Source organism: Trachypithecus francoisi, unplaced genomic scaffold (assembly GCF_009764315.1).
Source record: "Trachypithecus francoisi isolate TF-2019V2 unplaced genomic scaffold, Tfra_2.0 Lachesis_group17, whole genome shotgun sequence".
Classification (NCBI taxonomy): domain Eukaryota; kingdom Metazoa; phylum Chordata; class Mammalia; order Primates; family Cercopithecidae; genus Trachypithecus; species Trachypithecus francoisi.
The window spans coordinates 749,786-763,796 of NW_022681462.1; the positions used below are offsets into that span (position 1 = coordinate 749,786).

General features: G+C 50.3%; 2 protein-coding genes across 2 annotated transcripts in view; one reads left to right on the forward strand and one right to left on the reverse strand.

Moving 5' to 3' along the window:
- The first annotated feature begins 55 nt into the window (after positions 1-55).
- On the forward strand, positions 56-5,627 carry CIAO1 (cytosolic iron-sulfur assembly component 1). Its single transcript, XM_033238845.1, has 7 exons — positions 56-454; positions 1,276-1,424; positions 1,580-1,691; positions 1,794-1,882; positions 2,425-2,626; positions 3,212-3,299; positions 4,969-5,627. The coding sequence occupies exons 1-7, from the start codon at positions 316-318 to the stop codon at positions 5,207-5,209; spliced, it is 1,020 nt and encodes a 339-aa protein (XP_033094736.1). The 5' UTR covers positions 56-315; the 3' UTR covers positions 5,210-5,627.
- Positions 5,628-8,148: 2,521 nt separating this feature from the next.
- Positions 8,149-14,011, reverse strand: part of SNRNP200 (small nuclear ribonucleoprotein U5 subunit 200) — a 31,622-nt gene continuing 25,759 nt past the window's right edge. The window contains exons 36-45 of the mRNA XM_033238843.1: positions 12,955-13,063; positions 12,313-12,502; positions 12,051-12,215; positions 11,739-11,860; positions 11,312-11,455; positions 11,039-11,215; positions 10,582-10,742; positions 10,405-10,486; positions 9,068-9,160; positions 8,149-8,966 (exon numbers count right to left, since the gene is read on the reverse strand). Coding sequence (XP_033094734.1) covers positions 8,823-8,966; positions 9,068-9,160; positions 10,405-10,486; positions 10,582-10,742; positions 11,039-11,215; positions 11,312-11,455; positions 11,739-11,860; positions 12,051-12,215; positions 12,313-12,502; positions 12,955-13,063 — 1,387 coding nt within the window. The 3' untranslated portion in view covers positions 8,149-8,822. The remainder of the gene's footprint in view (positions 8,967-9,067; positions 9,161-10,404; positions 10,487-10,581; positions 10,743-11,038; positions 11,216-11,311; positions 11,456-11,738; positions 11,861-12,050; positions 12,216-12,312; positions 12,503-12,954; positions 13,064-14,011) is intronic.

Consider the following 14,011-nt stretch of genomic DNA (forward strand, 5'->3'; position numbering starts at 1 on the left):
CCCCGTCCCCCGCGCGCGTCACAGCCTGGGCGCGCCGCCGGGCTCTGCGCAGGGCCTCACGGGACTGGTAGTTCGAGGCGGTCACGTGATGCTTTCCCTGCCGAAGTGAGGGGAGCGACTACAACTCCCAGAGGGTATCGCGGCCGCAGCAGTGAGCAGCTGAGTTCCCGGGGCGACCCCGGTCCTCCGGCGGAAGCGGGAGCCTCAGTTGGCCGCGGAAGCCTGGAGTGGGCGGTACGCAGACGCGCGCGGTGAGACCCGCTGTCTGCGCCGCGGACCCTATCCCGCCCCCACCTCCCCGTACGTCGGGCCGCCATGAAGGACTCGCTGGTGCTGCTGGGCCGTGTCCCGGCGCACCCGGACTCCCGCTGCTGGTTCCTGGCTTGGAACCCCGCGGGGACCCTGCTGGCCTCGTGCGGCGGCGACCGGAGAATCCGCATCTGGGGCACGGAGGGTAAGGCCCAGCCTGGCTGCGCGGCCTTCGGCGCTGAGGGCTCCGCTTGCGTGTCGTGCGGGCTCTCAGCCTGCGGGGGAGGCTGACCCTGTTCCTGGCGGAGGGAGGGTCGGATGTTAGCCACCCCCAGAAAAGCTTTATAGGCAAAGAAGTCTGCGACTGCTGGGAGGAAAAACGTCAGCAGACAAGCTGAAATGTCGAGGGAATTGTGGTAGCTGCTGAGGAAGGAAAATGGGAAAAGGAGGGTGTTAGGAAAGTGGCTTTCAGAGTAACTTGCGACTGGATTGTCACATTTTATCCCGAGGGCATTGGGGAACCAATAGCAATTTTAGATTAGATTTGTTTTAGAAAGATGCCTCCAGAGGCAGGGCGCGGTGGCTCACGCCTGTAATCCTAGCAGTTTGGGAAGCAGAGGCGGGGAGATCACCTGAGGTCAAGAGGTCGAGACCAGCCTGGGCAACATGGTGAAACCCCGTCTCCACTACAAATACAAAATTAGCGGGGCGTGATGGCGGGCACCTGTAACCCCAGCTACTCTGGAGGCTGAGGCAGGAGAATCCCTTGAACCCGGGAGGCGAAGGTTGCAGTGAGCCAGGATTGTGCCATCGCACTCCAGCCTGGGCATCAGAGCAAAAACTCGGTCTCAAAAAAAAAAAAAAAAGCCTCCAGAGGAAGTAGAGTCAGTTGCATCTTTGTAAAAGCTGTGAAAGACAATCCCTGAGCTTTCCCCCACTAGCTTGACTCCAGTGCTAGCCCCCAATATCGAATGTCTTCATGGTGCTGCACCCAGCTCCAGAGCCTGGCCTGTGCTCCACCTTTAGGTGACAGCTGGATCTGCAAATCTGTCCTTTCTGAAGGCCACCAGCGCACCGTGCGGAAGGTGGCCTGGTCCCCCTGCGGTAATTACCTGGCCTCTGCCAGCTTTGATGCTACCACTTGCATTTGGAAGAAGAACCAGGATGACTTTGAGGTACCCAGGCTGGTTGGGACCAGAATTATTGCCTGTTTCCTCCCCAGAGCTGGTTCAGGAACCTGAGCCAACCTGCGCCAATTGGGCTGTACCCATGGGAAGGGCCTTAGCGGTGTTAGCTGCTGTTAATTCTCATTTTCCTTCTCCTTTCACAGTGTGTAACCACGCTCGAGGGCCATGAAAATGAGGTCAAGTCAGTGGCTTGGGCCCCATCTGGCAACCTCCTGGCCACTTGCAGCCGAGATAAGAGTGTTTGGGTCTGGGAAGGTGAGTCCAGGTCCCTCCAGGTGGATTGGGAACCACCTGACACCCCCCTCCGTGTCCGTGACAGGGTCCGCTCTTGGGTTCCCTTCTTTATCTCTCCCACAGTTGATGAAGAGGATGAGTATGAATGTGTCAGTGTTCTCAACTCCCACACACAGGATGTCAAGCATGTGGTTTGGCACCCAAGTCAGGAGGTAAGAGTCAGGCAGGGTCTCTTGTGGGAAGGGCTCTGGTGTGCAGGCTTGTGTCCAGCCTTCCTCTGCTTTTCAGCCTTAATCTAGCTTTTACAGGGACCTCCATCTGTGAACAAAAAACATTAGTCCCTTTATAAAAACAGATCCAGCTGGGCGTGATGGCTCACACCTGTAATCTCAGCACTTTGGGAGGCCACAGTGGGTCTATCATCTGAGGTCAGAAATTCAAGACTAGCCTGGCCAACTTGGTAAAACTCCGTCTCTACTAAAAATACAAAATTAGCTGGGCGTGATGGTGCATGCCTGTAATCCCAGCTACTCAGGAGGCTGAGGCAGGAGAATTGCTTGAACCTGGGAGACGGGGGTTACAGTGAGCCGAGATCGTGCTATTGCACTCCAGCCTGGGCAACAAGAATGAAACGTCGTCTCAAATAAATAATAAAATAAAATAAAAACATAAAAGCAGATCCCTGGGACTGACCTGTCCTGCACTTCCTGGGCCACACAGATACGTGTTGGGTCTCCTTTCCCTCTTCCCCCAGCTCTTAGCTTCTGCCAGCTACGATGACACAGTGAAGCTGTACCGGGAGGAAGAGGATGACTGGGTATGCTGTGCCACCCTTGAGGGCCATGAGTCCACTGTGTGGAGCTTGGCCTTTGACCCGAGTGGCCAGCGCCTGGCATCTTGTAGTGATGACCGCACTGTGCGCATCTGGCGTCAGTATCTGCCAGGCAACGAACAAGGTGAGGGTCCATTAGTAGATCTAAAGAAGACCCATTTCTCAAGGGGTTCACAGTCTGCTAAGACACATACATGAGTCGGAGCAAATGGGGGTAAAAGGTAAGATATGCCACAGAAGGGCTCGGGATAGAGTACTGGAACAATCAGGAAAGCTTTGTGGAACAGGGGCCATTGCATCTGAATTTGAAAGGGTATGTAGGATTTTAACATGAGAATTTCACGTGAGAATTCCAAGTGGAAACTCAACAGCGTGAGTAAAGATAACAATGGCGGGAATGCTCAGACTTAGTGAGGCGTGGTAATTCATTTAAATGGGGCATAGGACATCTAGGGTTTGGAGAGGAATAAAGTGGGTTGGGTTGGCTGGTGGGTGGCAGCAGAACAGGGACGTTTCCTTCTCGGAATTCTGCTTGAGAAAGACCAGTCTGGCCAGAGTGTGTAAGGCAGATCAGCGGGGATGGGTACAGGAATGGAGACGTGGACTCATAATCAGTTGAAGATGAGGGTGAGGGAAGCTAAGTTAGGTTCTCCTTTGAGGCGCCTGGGACATAGGAACGTCTTAAGTGTAAGACAAGTCTGTCTTGCAGGGGTGGCATGCAGCGGCTCTGACCCCAGTTGGAAATGTATCTGTACTTTGTCGGGCTTCCACTCAAGGACCATTTATGACGTTGCTTGGTAAGACTCCATCCCGCACCCCCATCCCATCATGCCCCATGCAGTCCTCTGCAACCCTGGGGGAGTGCTTAGGAATTGAGGGCAGCCACCCCCATTCCTTATCAGGCCTGACTCTAGCATGCTGCTTTACAGCTGGCTGGGCTGGCATTCACAGGAGCAGGGAACAGTCCCAGGCTGTGAGCGCAGCACCAGCACTCGGGGTTCACACAGCTTGTGCCGTCCAGAAGTTACCGAATCCGTGCATTCATGATGGGTTGTTATTTATGTATTTATTTATTTTGAGACGGAGTCTTGCTCTGTCACCCAGGCTTGGAGTGCAGTGGCGTGATCTTGGCTCACTGCAAGCTCCGCCTCCCGGGTTCACGCCATTCTCCTGCCTCAGCCTCCCGAGTAGCTGGGATTACAGCGCCCACCACCATGCCCGGCTAATTTTTTTTTTTTTTGTAGAGATAGGGTTTCACCATGTTAGCCAGGATGGTCTCGATCTCCTGACCTTGTGATCCGCCCGCCTTGGCCTCCCAAAGTGCTGGGATTACAGGCGTGAGCCACCGCGCCCGGCAGTGGCTGGGGTTTTTATGGGTAACGCTGACTGTGCCCTTGCAGAAGCTGGAAAAGCTGCACCATTCATATAGGAGAGTAGGTCAGAGGGTAGTTCTGGCCCTGAGAATTGATCCCTAGGAAATAATCCAAAACAGTGAAAAAAACTGAGTACTCAAGCTTGCTTTATATTAGCAAACATTTGGGAATCACCTATTCAACAAAAGTGAACTTAAGTAAATTATGGTAGAACTTAGCTTGTTATATCACTGTTTAAAGAAATGGGTTAAGAATACTTTACGATGGGGTGGGGAGCGGTGGGTCACGCCTGTAATCCCAACACTTTAGGAGGCCGAGGTGGGCAAATCATGATGTCAGGAGTTCAAGACCAGCCTGACCAATGTGGTGAAACCCTGTCTCTACTAAAAATACAACAATTAGCTGGGCGTGGTGGTGCGCGCCTGTAATCCCAGCTACTCGGAGGCTGAGGCAGGAGAATCGCTTGAACCTGAGAGGCAGAGGTTGCAGCAAGCCGAGATTGCGCCACTGCACTCCAGCCTGGTGATAGAGCAAGACTCCATCTAAAAAAAATAAATAAATACTTTATGATGGCTGGGCCCAGTGACTCATGCCTGTCATCCCAGCACTTTGGGAGGCTGAGGTGGGTGGATCACTTGAGGTCAGGAGTTTGAGACCAGCCTGGCCAATGTGATGAAACCCTGTCTCTGCTGAAAATACAAAACTTAGCCGGACATGGTGGCACATGCCTGTAGTCCCAGCTACTTGGGAGGCTGAGGCAGGAGAATCGCTTGAACCTGGGAGGCGGAGGTTGCAGTGAACCATCTCAAAAAAAAAAACCTTTATGACATGGGAAACTGCTTATGCCAAGTGAGAAAAGTGCAGTTCATAATTGCATGTTGTTTTTTAGGGTAATCATAGTAGGGGAAAAAACTAGATTGCAGCATCTGCGGATATAAGTGGGTGATATTTGTGACTCCTTATTAGTTAAGGAAACATTTTAATAAGAGGTTTTTAGCCGAGGCCTGAAGTTAGGGAAGAGAACAGGCCAGGAACCATGGACCAAGTCTGGCCTAATCTGTCAGGTGTACCACTGATGTCACTTTCCTCCCAGGTGTCAGCTGACAGGGGCTCTGGCTACAGCTTGTGGGGACGACGCAATCCGCGTGTTTCAGGAGGATCCCAACTCGGATCCACAACAGCCCACCTTCTCCCTGACAGCCCACTTGCACCAGGCCCATTCCCAGGATGTCAACTGTGTGGCCTGGAACCCCAAGGAGCCAGGGCTGCTGGCCTCCTGCAGTGATGACGGGGAGGTGGCCTTCTGGAAGTACCAGCGGCCTGAAGACCTCTGAGCTACCTTGACTTCGGACAGAGTAATGACTCCCCAGAAAATGTCGTAAGACTTTCCCAGCCCCTGAGCGGACCAGGAGGAGCATCCTTGACCTTCATTTAACTTGGCTCACTTCTCTTCAGACTTGGGTAGAAGTACGGAGCCACAGAATTGCTCTCCTTCCCCTCCTTTGACGTGAGGCCTTCAGTAAAGAGCTACAGAACATCAGTACCTTGTTATACCACAGATTTTTCTTGCATTAGGGCACAGTGTTAAATTCTTTGGAGGTAAATATACTATTTATAATCACTATATATAGTAGGAGGGGGTGTGTCTCAGGCCTTTCTGAAGTTGTAAGACTTAAATAATCCATCTGCATCCCAAGTCCTATTTTATAAGGATATTCATAAAAGAATTCCATGGTGAATCCTTGTCTGAAATAGGTCCTGCCTTCCCAGTTTGTGTAAATCTTTGCATTTAAGACATTCAGTCAGTACTGAAGGAAATTTTTTTTCTGAATGTAGGTTTGAGTGAGGGGCACCTCTGCTTTCCCTTAGAAACCCTCATATACCTCCTGCACCGTTAAGCTGTGATGGCAACGGGGGATAGAAAAAAATGGGGAAGGACAAGAAAAGGGAGAGTTATTACTGGCCACAAGCCCTATATTCTCAAAGGGATGCAAATTGGTTCTTCAGTAGGGATTAAAAAAATCAGTTTGTGGCCCTCCTAAGGCCCACAGCACATATAGTGTGGCTGTGACATTCCATTTTCATGGCAGGGAGTGATCAGGAAGAAGGCTCCCTAGGGGACTGGCGATGAAAACCAGTCGAGAAACACTGCCATCGGCAGGCAGTTTTCAGGCACACTCAAGTCGTCTCTTGACAGTTCTACATGGACGTGACAGTGGTCTCCAAAGCTACAGCCTTCCCCTAAGTTTAAGCCGTGACCTTAGATTTTAGAAAGACAGTGGGGCGATACCTAGAGTAGTGGTTCTCGAAGAATGTGGTCTGCAGATCCTGGGAGTCCCAAGACCCTTTCAGGGAGGATCTGTGAGGTCAACTGTTGGCACTGCGGCGTGAATCAAGGTGGTGGCAGCAAACCTCTAGTAGTTTTGACATGTCCTTGTTAGAACAAATAACAGTGATTAACTATACTAAATGTTGACTTAGCCAGCGCTGTGGCTCACACCTGTAATCCCAGCGCTTTGGGAGGCTGAGGTGGGTAGGTCCCCTGAGGTCAGGAGTTCGAGACCAGCCTGACCAACATGGAGAAACCCCGTCTCTACTAAAAATACGAAATTAGCTGGGCGTGGTGGTGCATGCCTGTAATTCCAGCTACTTAGGAGGCTGAGGCAAGAGAATCGCTTGAAGCCAGTAGGCGGAGGTTGCAGTGAGCCAAGATCGCACCATTGCACTCCAGCCGGGGCAACGAACGAAACCCTGTCTCAGAAAAAAAAAAAAAAAAAAAGTTGACCTTGAGAACACTTAGACTCTGAAACGACTGAAAGCATGCATAAAGCCCCTCTGCTGTGCACTGAAGTATGGATGCTTTGAGGAAAAGCAGTGGTACCATTGAGTTGCAAGCTGAATTGGCTGTGTTCAAGGCATGCCCTTTAGAGTTGAAAGAACTAGCAGATTATGGTATTTAGACTTGAATATTTGGCTGACATTTTCTGGGAGATGAATGGAATGAGCCTCTCACTTCAAGGGAAACAACTGAGAGTGTTGCCAATGATAAAAGAAAGCTTTCAAGCAAAAATCAGAATTTCTGAAAATCTGTACTCCACCATGAGCTTTATTGTTAGGGATATTAACAAATGTGATTTGTATAATGAAATGCATTTCATTTGGAAGAATTCAGTGAACCAGTTTTCCAAAACCAGTACGTGATGTTACAAAATCATACGTGGCTCGAAGATTCATTCAAAAGTGTAAGACAGGCCAGTGGATTTTAATGTATTAACAATATAAGAGTGCATCAAGTTTTCAGAGTCCACATTGCCTTTAAGAAACTATCACTTGTAGTAAGCCGGGCGCGGTGGCTCACGCCTGTAATCCCAGCACTTTGGGAGGCCGAGGTGAGTGGGTCATAAAGTCAGGAGTTCAAGACCAGCCTGGCCAATATGGTGAAAGCCCATCTCTACTAAAATTACAAAAATTAGCCGGGCGTGGTGGCAGACCCCTTGTAGTCCCAGCTACTCGGGAGCCTGAGGCAGGAGAACCGTGTGAACCCAGGAGGTGGAGGCTGCAGTGAGCCCAGATCATGCCACTGCACTCCAGCCTGGGCGGCACCGTGAGACTCCGTTTCAAAAAAAGAAAACAGTATCACTTGTCTTGGCATCAGAGAACAGCCACAATTCGCTGAAGAGGCTGTTTAGAACCCGTCTTCCACCTGTGCGTCTGTGTGGAGTCAGCTTATTGCAATGAAAACCAGTTTGGATGTAGAAGCAGCTGTAAGAATTCAACAGTTTCTTATAACAAGAGACTAAAGATATTGTAAGACGCCACTCTTCTCCTTGGATTGTTTTGGAAGTTATTCTTCACAAAAAATGTTAACATGGACGGGGCATGGTGACTCATGCCTGTAATCCCAGCACTTCTGGGAGGCTGAGGTGGGGAGATCACTTGCGCTCAGGAATTCAAGATCAGCCTGGGCAACATGCTAAACCCTGTCTGTATTTAAAAAAAAAAAAAAAAAGTTAACATGATGATTTAAAAGTGCGTTAACCTAGAAGAAAAGCTTTTTGGGGCAACCTCCGGAACTGTGAAAAATAGATTTGTTATTTAAAAAGAAAAAAAAAGCTCTTTGAGGTTCTTAGCTTTTTAGTAGCGTAAAGAGGTCCTACCACCAAATCATTTGAAAACTGCTACCCTGAGGAAACTGCCCCCTCAGACTCGTCTTTCAGTTTTGTGTGCATTTAGTCTAAAGAACAGAAGGTAAGAATTTGGAGACAATCAGATCTGGATTAGAAAACCTGTTTATTAAGACTGGGTCACATCCAGCTGGTACATTTCAGTGTCCTTTCTGGTGCTGCCTCCCAGGAGCAGACACTGCAGATTTCAGAACACCCATCTAGAGAAACGCCTAACCTGTGATCTAGCTTCCGAGGCTCAGTGTTGGTTCCTGTGGTCGTGCTGATGTGTGGGTACCACTGGGGCCAGGCCACAGTCGGATGTTCCCTCCTCCAGGCTGACTCACAAGGCTACAGGGGACAGCACGCCTAATGAGCAGGTCTGTCCTCCAGAAGCACTCATTACAAGCACGTTTCTGGCTAAAAAATAACCAGGTCTTTCTGGCCATGCCCTCAGGTTGGAGAAAGAAAACTTTTAATTTGGAATCACTGCAAAGACAAATGGTTTCTACAAATTATTTTATTAGAATATCAGACTCAAAAGAACTACCAGGAACATGCCTAAAAATGCTATATATGATTTATGCTTCACCCGTGACACCTGCTGTCGCTGGATCCAGAGTGAGCAAGGGAAAAGGAAGTGGAGGTGGGCAGGGACAGCACCAGCCCTGGCTGGCCAGACCTCAGGCCCACAGACCTGGTCCCCACAACCAGGATCCCTACAAGGTACACATTCCTAATTCAGGCTCGACTCTCCTTTACCCAAGAGTACATGCCTCAGGACTCAATCTGAATCACTGTCCGTCTCGGCTTCTTTCACATCCACGCTGAATTTGTACTCCTGGTCACATCCCATGTAAGCGTCACTCATGAAGTACAGAGTGTAGTTGTGGGCGCCAGTGGCTGGGGCCACAAAGTCCAACTTCACCTAGAAAGAGCAGGCAGAAATCATTATGAGCATGGACACAGGAAGCATTCTCACCCTCCCCCCATGCCGGAACAAATGCTGGGGCCGGTGGACACACTCACCTTGGCCTTCTGCTGGAGGGTCAGCCTCTTGATGGAGATGAGACTATTGGACTTCGCGTCTCCAATCACCACCCACCAGCCCTCTTCACGTTTCTGCAGTGATCCAAAACCAAGAATTTCAGCATGTAAAACTTGATGGCCATAGGCAGCCATGAAAACGGTTACGGTTACAGAAGAAATAACAAAAATCAGATAGCTTTCCAAAGTTTCTTCCCGAAATACAATTAGATACAACATTTTAATACTGTCAAAAGTTGTCTCAAACAGGCTTAATTATTTAAGTAAGTAGATGAACTCATTTGTTGGTTCTGGCTCATTTCCTTGTGCCAAGGTACCTTCTCCCGCTTAGTACCTGCTGCTAAGTCCAAGGTGGTACTATTAGAGGTCTAGTCTTTGGGGCCTGGTAGCTTTGAGTTCCTTAGAGATACTTTAAGTACAGGGCATATCTGTCAGATGAGAAAAAGCTTAACCCAGAGCTGAATGTGCACAGAGATGATCCCCAGCAGGCCTTGCAGCCCTGTCTACCGGCCGCCCCACTGTCACAAAGACCAGGAGTCCTAGTTAAAAGCACTCGTTACTCAGAGCCTGTGAATTACACATGACAGGATCTGGTTTCTGCTGTCAACCTTCAATTCTTCTCCCATATAAAGAGAACCAGAATTTCTTTCTGGTGGTAAAAAACCAAGCACCCAGAAGCACAGTAAGTGGCAGTGAGAAAGAAGGAACAACCAGGAAAGCCCAAGTGTCCTGGAGCCATGGGAGTTAAAGACAAATGCATCTGAAACAGCCAGAGAGATGGAAATACTGCACAACTAACGGGTTTAACAATGACCAGTCATCTAAATCTTTTTTTTTTTTTGAGACGAAGTCTCACATTGTTGCCTAGGCTGCTGTGCAGTGGGGCAATCTCTGCACTCCACCTCGCTGCAGCCTCCACCTCCCGGTTCAAGTGATTCTCCTGCCTCAGCCTCCCGAGTAGCTGGGACTACAGGTGCCCACCATCAGGTGTGGCTAATTTTTGTATTTTTAGTAGAGATGAGGTTTCACTATGTTGGCCAGGCTGGTCTCGAACTCCTGCCCTCATCATCTGCCCACCTTGGCCTCCCAAAGTGCTGGGATTACAGGCGTGAGCCACCGTGCCCGGCCCTAAATTGTTTAAGCAGAAATAAACAGAAAAAAAAAAAAAAAAACCCATAGCCTCAAGATTAATTCTCAGCCTTGTAAGCTCATTATCAGTCTAAAGTTTCCCTCCCTCAGGGACAGTGTGCCCTTGTACCATGCACCTAGCCAGCGGATAGGGGAGTTGACACCTGGCCAAGCCAGCTACCAGGACGCACCTGCGGGAAGAGGGGCGCAATGACAGGGCCTGTGACTTCCTCCTCTCGCTCCAGCTGCACCAGCACCACAACTGGCCCGCCACTGCAGGGGGAGAGGAGGGGCACACATCAGTGATGGGGCAGTGGGCTCCCAGCATACTATCACGCTGTGCCCAACAGGTACCACCTCTGGCTCACCTGCGGATGCTGTCCTTATCCACCACCTCATAAGACAGTTCGATATTAGGGTAGCGGTTACAAAAGCGAGCCACATCTGCAATCTGGCTGTCAGTCAGCTGAAGCAATGCGTTCCGTTCTTCATCCTCCATCTCCATGATGTCGAAAACACTCTCCACTCCCTGCAGTGAGTATTCAGACGTCAGGAAAGAGAGAACACAGGCCAAGAGCAAATGACACAGGCGCCAAGAGCTGCTCATTTTACCTCCTACACCATCAAGTCATCTAGAGAAAACAGTTGCAGAAAGAACACGGCCCACAGTTGGCAGCCTCTCTAGCATCTCAACAGGGAGCACCTTCAGAGGAACCATAACTACAAGTTTCACTCACTGAGACCCACCTCCCGCAACCCACCCTCGGTCCACAACACTAGGCCCTCAGGCTCACCCACCTGACCCTCTAGGCTGACCCGGCTCACCTTGTCTGTGCAACGTTTGATATGCTCCGAGGTGAAATGTGGCAGCTGCTTCAGGTATGAGTCCTTGGACCACATGGCTTGGGTGACCATCTGGGCCAGTTCCATAGCTGCCAGAGCAGGGCTGAGCCACCCATTGCTGGAGAGGACATCCACACAGGCCTGGATAAGCCGGATTGCCTGAACACGAAAAGGTGTACCAAAGTGGGCGGGGTTGAGCTGAGACGTCTGGAGCACCACTGGCCCCTCTGCCCCACACCCACACCCACACTCTACCTTACTAAGGATTTCCTCCGTATCTGACTGCAACTCAGCACTCAGCTGCATGCGGGACAGGTGAGCCTGTAGGAGCAGGTTGGTCTTGACGTGCGGATCATTGAACTTAGGGTTATTCAGCTTGTGGGGGACCTTCTGAGCCAACTATGAAGTGGAAGAAAAATAGTTGGTGATGAACAGGTGACCTTGCCTGAGACGGACTCAGGCCAAAGCCCCACGTGGCCCAGGCTCACACAGCCCTTCAACACCCCGAGGCACGTGGGTGGCAGTGGGATGGAGATGGGTGTGAGGGGAGTATGGAGGGGAGGACATATGGCGGGGGTCGGGGGATGCATATGGGGGTGTTGGTGGCAGGGATGCCATGTGCTCTGGGCACACAGGCAGAGTTTGCTGTTCCAGGATGTTCTCCTGAAGCTGCCGTCCTCACCTGCCGCAGGAGGTTGTCTTCATGGTGCCGGATGGGAATGTTCTCGTACTCGGCCGCATTGGAGATGATCTCGATAAGCCCTCGCACCTTGGTCTTGGCATTGAGGGACATGCTGAAGAGCTCTGACAGAAAAAGGACATTTGAGAGAAGCCAAAAGCAGGCGGAGAAGGAGCAGAACTGCCTGGGCTCCCCTGCTCTCCCCTGCAGTGTCATCTCGCTGACAGACACGGGCGGACCTCTCATCCCAGTGGGCTGCTGACCCCTGTGTGAGAAGGCTCCTACGGACAGGATACGGGCCGTGCCGGGCCTCACCAATGGTGGTGTAGTTGATGTAATAGTAGGCAGCGATCATGCCCAGGTTCAGAGGTGCCACATCCATCTCGTCCTCGATGCTGATGCACTTGGACTGCTCCAGGTCACTCAGGGTCTGCTCCACCAGCTCTGACAAGTGGTCGGACAAGTGACGATGGGAGATGCCTACGGAGGTGAGAGGTGAGTGGGGAGCCTTGAGAAGATGCCCAGCAAAGGCTGTGAGAACCACCAAAGAATCACGTGTGCTCCCAAGGCCACTGACCCTGCAGGTTGTAGTAATTGGGGTTCTGTGTCATGCGGCGGTACAGAAAGGTCCAGGTGAGATAGTCCACAGCGTCCTGCTTGTTCTCAATGGTCTTGGTGACGATCTCAGCATTGAAGTGGTCATGCATACAGTGGTCCAGGTGAGACTCCACTGGCAATGGCTCATATAAGAACTTCTTGAAGAAATCCTGTGGGTTGGAGAAGGAGAAGCATTAATAAAGAATTAGTGACAACATGGTCACAAAGGCCCAAGGGCAAATCAACAGGGCATGGTCCCCGTGTGAGACCTAACTAATACCAAAATGGAAGAAGCCACACGTTTAGAAAGTGCGTCACTGGCAACAATACGCAGTGGGAACAGAGGCACAGCAAGTCACGAGGGCAGAGCAGTGGGCAGCCCAGTGAGGAAGGAAGGAACCAACTAGCGGGCGAAGCCCTCAACACGTGGAGCCAACGGCAGCCGCAAAAGCAAAAGGCAGCAAAATTCCAAATGGGTGGCCGGCTCGTTACAAAAGAATTGTGTAAATAAGAGAGGCAGAAGTTAAGAGACTAAAATTACTGAAGACATCTATCAAAAGAAGGATTAAAGAATCCATTCTGAGGCTCCGGATCCAAGAGGCTGCATGAGTCCAGGACTGACCTTCTTGGAGCCCTGACACATGATGACGCAGCGTCCCTCATCGTCCTGCAAAGGGCGGTTGGCGTGACCCACCATCTGAAGCACGTCGTAGATGGGGTAATCCACATAGCTGGTGACAGATGCGGGGAAAGAAGGAAAAGCCGCCTCAACACGGAGACCATGCTCAGGAGACCCGACTCCCTCCACTAAGTAACAGTAAAATGTAAATACGGGGAGGCGTGGTCAAATCACAGCACGACTCTGTTTATGAATCTCTGCACTTAGAACTGGCTTCACTGGTTGGCCTGTACATCATTTTAGCATTTAGTGTAAGGGCCATGAATTTGCTGCTCAAGTGCCATGAACCAGGCTACAAAATACAAAACTAATGCCAAAACCAAAATAACTCCCTATTCGAGGATCAAATATGTAAGTCAAACTTCCCAAACTTTTCTCCTTTAATTAAAAAAATTATTTTTTTATTTTTTAATTTGTTTTTTGATAGAGCATCTTGCTCTACTGTCCATGCTGGAATGCAGTGGCACAGCCACGGCTCACTGCAGCCTTCACCTCCTAGGCTCAAGGGATCCTCTCACTTCAGCCTCCAGAGCAGGTGGGACTACAGGTGCGCACCACCACACTTTCCAAACTTCATAGCTGTGCATTTCATGATCATCAAGTCACCTGACTTTAACCCAACCTAGAAGCAGGTTCAGACATTAAAAATGAACCCGTAAATAAAATTCACTTCAAACTAATCTGCATTTCGGGAAAAAGTTATTAAGCATTGGGCCAGGCACCATAACTCGCGCCTGTAAAGCACTTTGGGTGGGTGAATCATTTGAGCTCAGGAGTTCAAGACCAGCCTGGGCAACACGGTGAAAACCCATCTATACAAAAAAAAAAAAAAAGCAAAAATTAGCTGAGAGTGGCAGCACATGCTGGTAGTCCCAGCTACTTGGGAGACTGAAGCAGGATGATTGCTTGAGCCTGGGAGGCAGAGGCTGTAGTGGGCCGAGATCATACCACTGCATTCCAGCCTAAATGACAGAACAAGATTGTCTCAAAATAAAAAAAA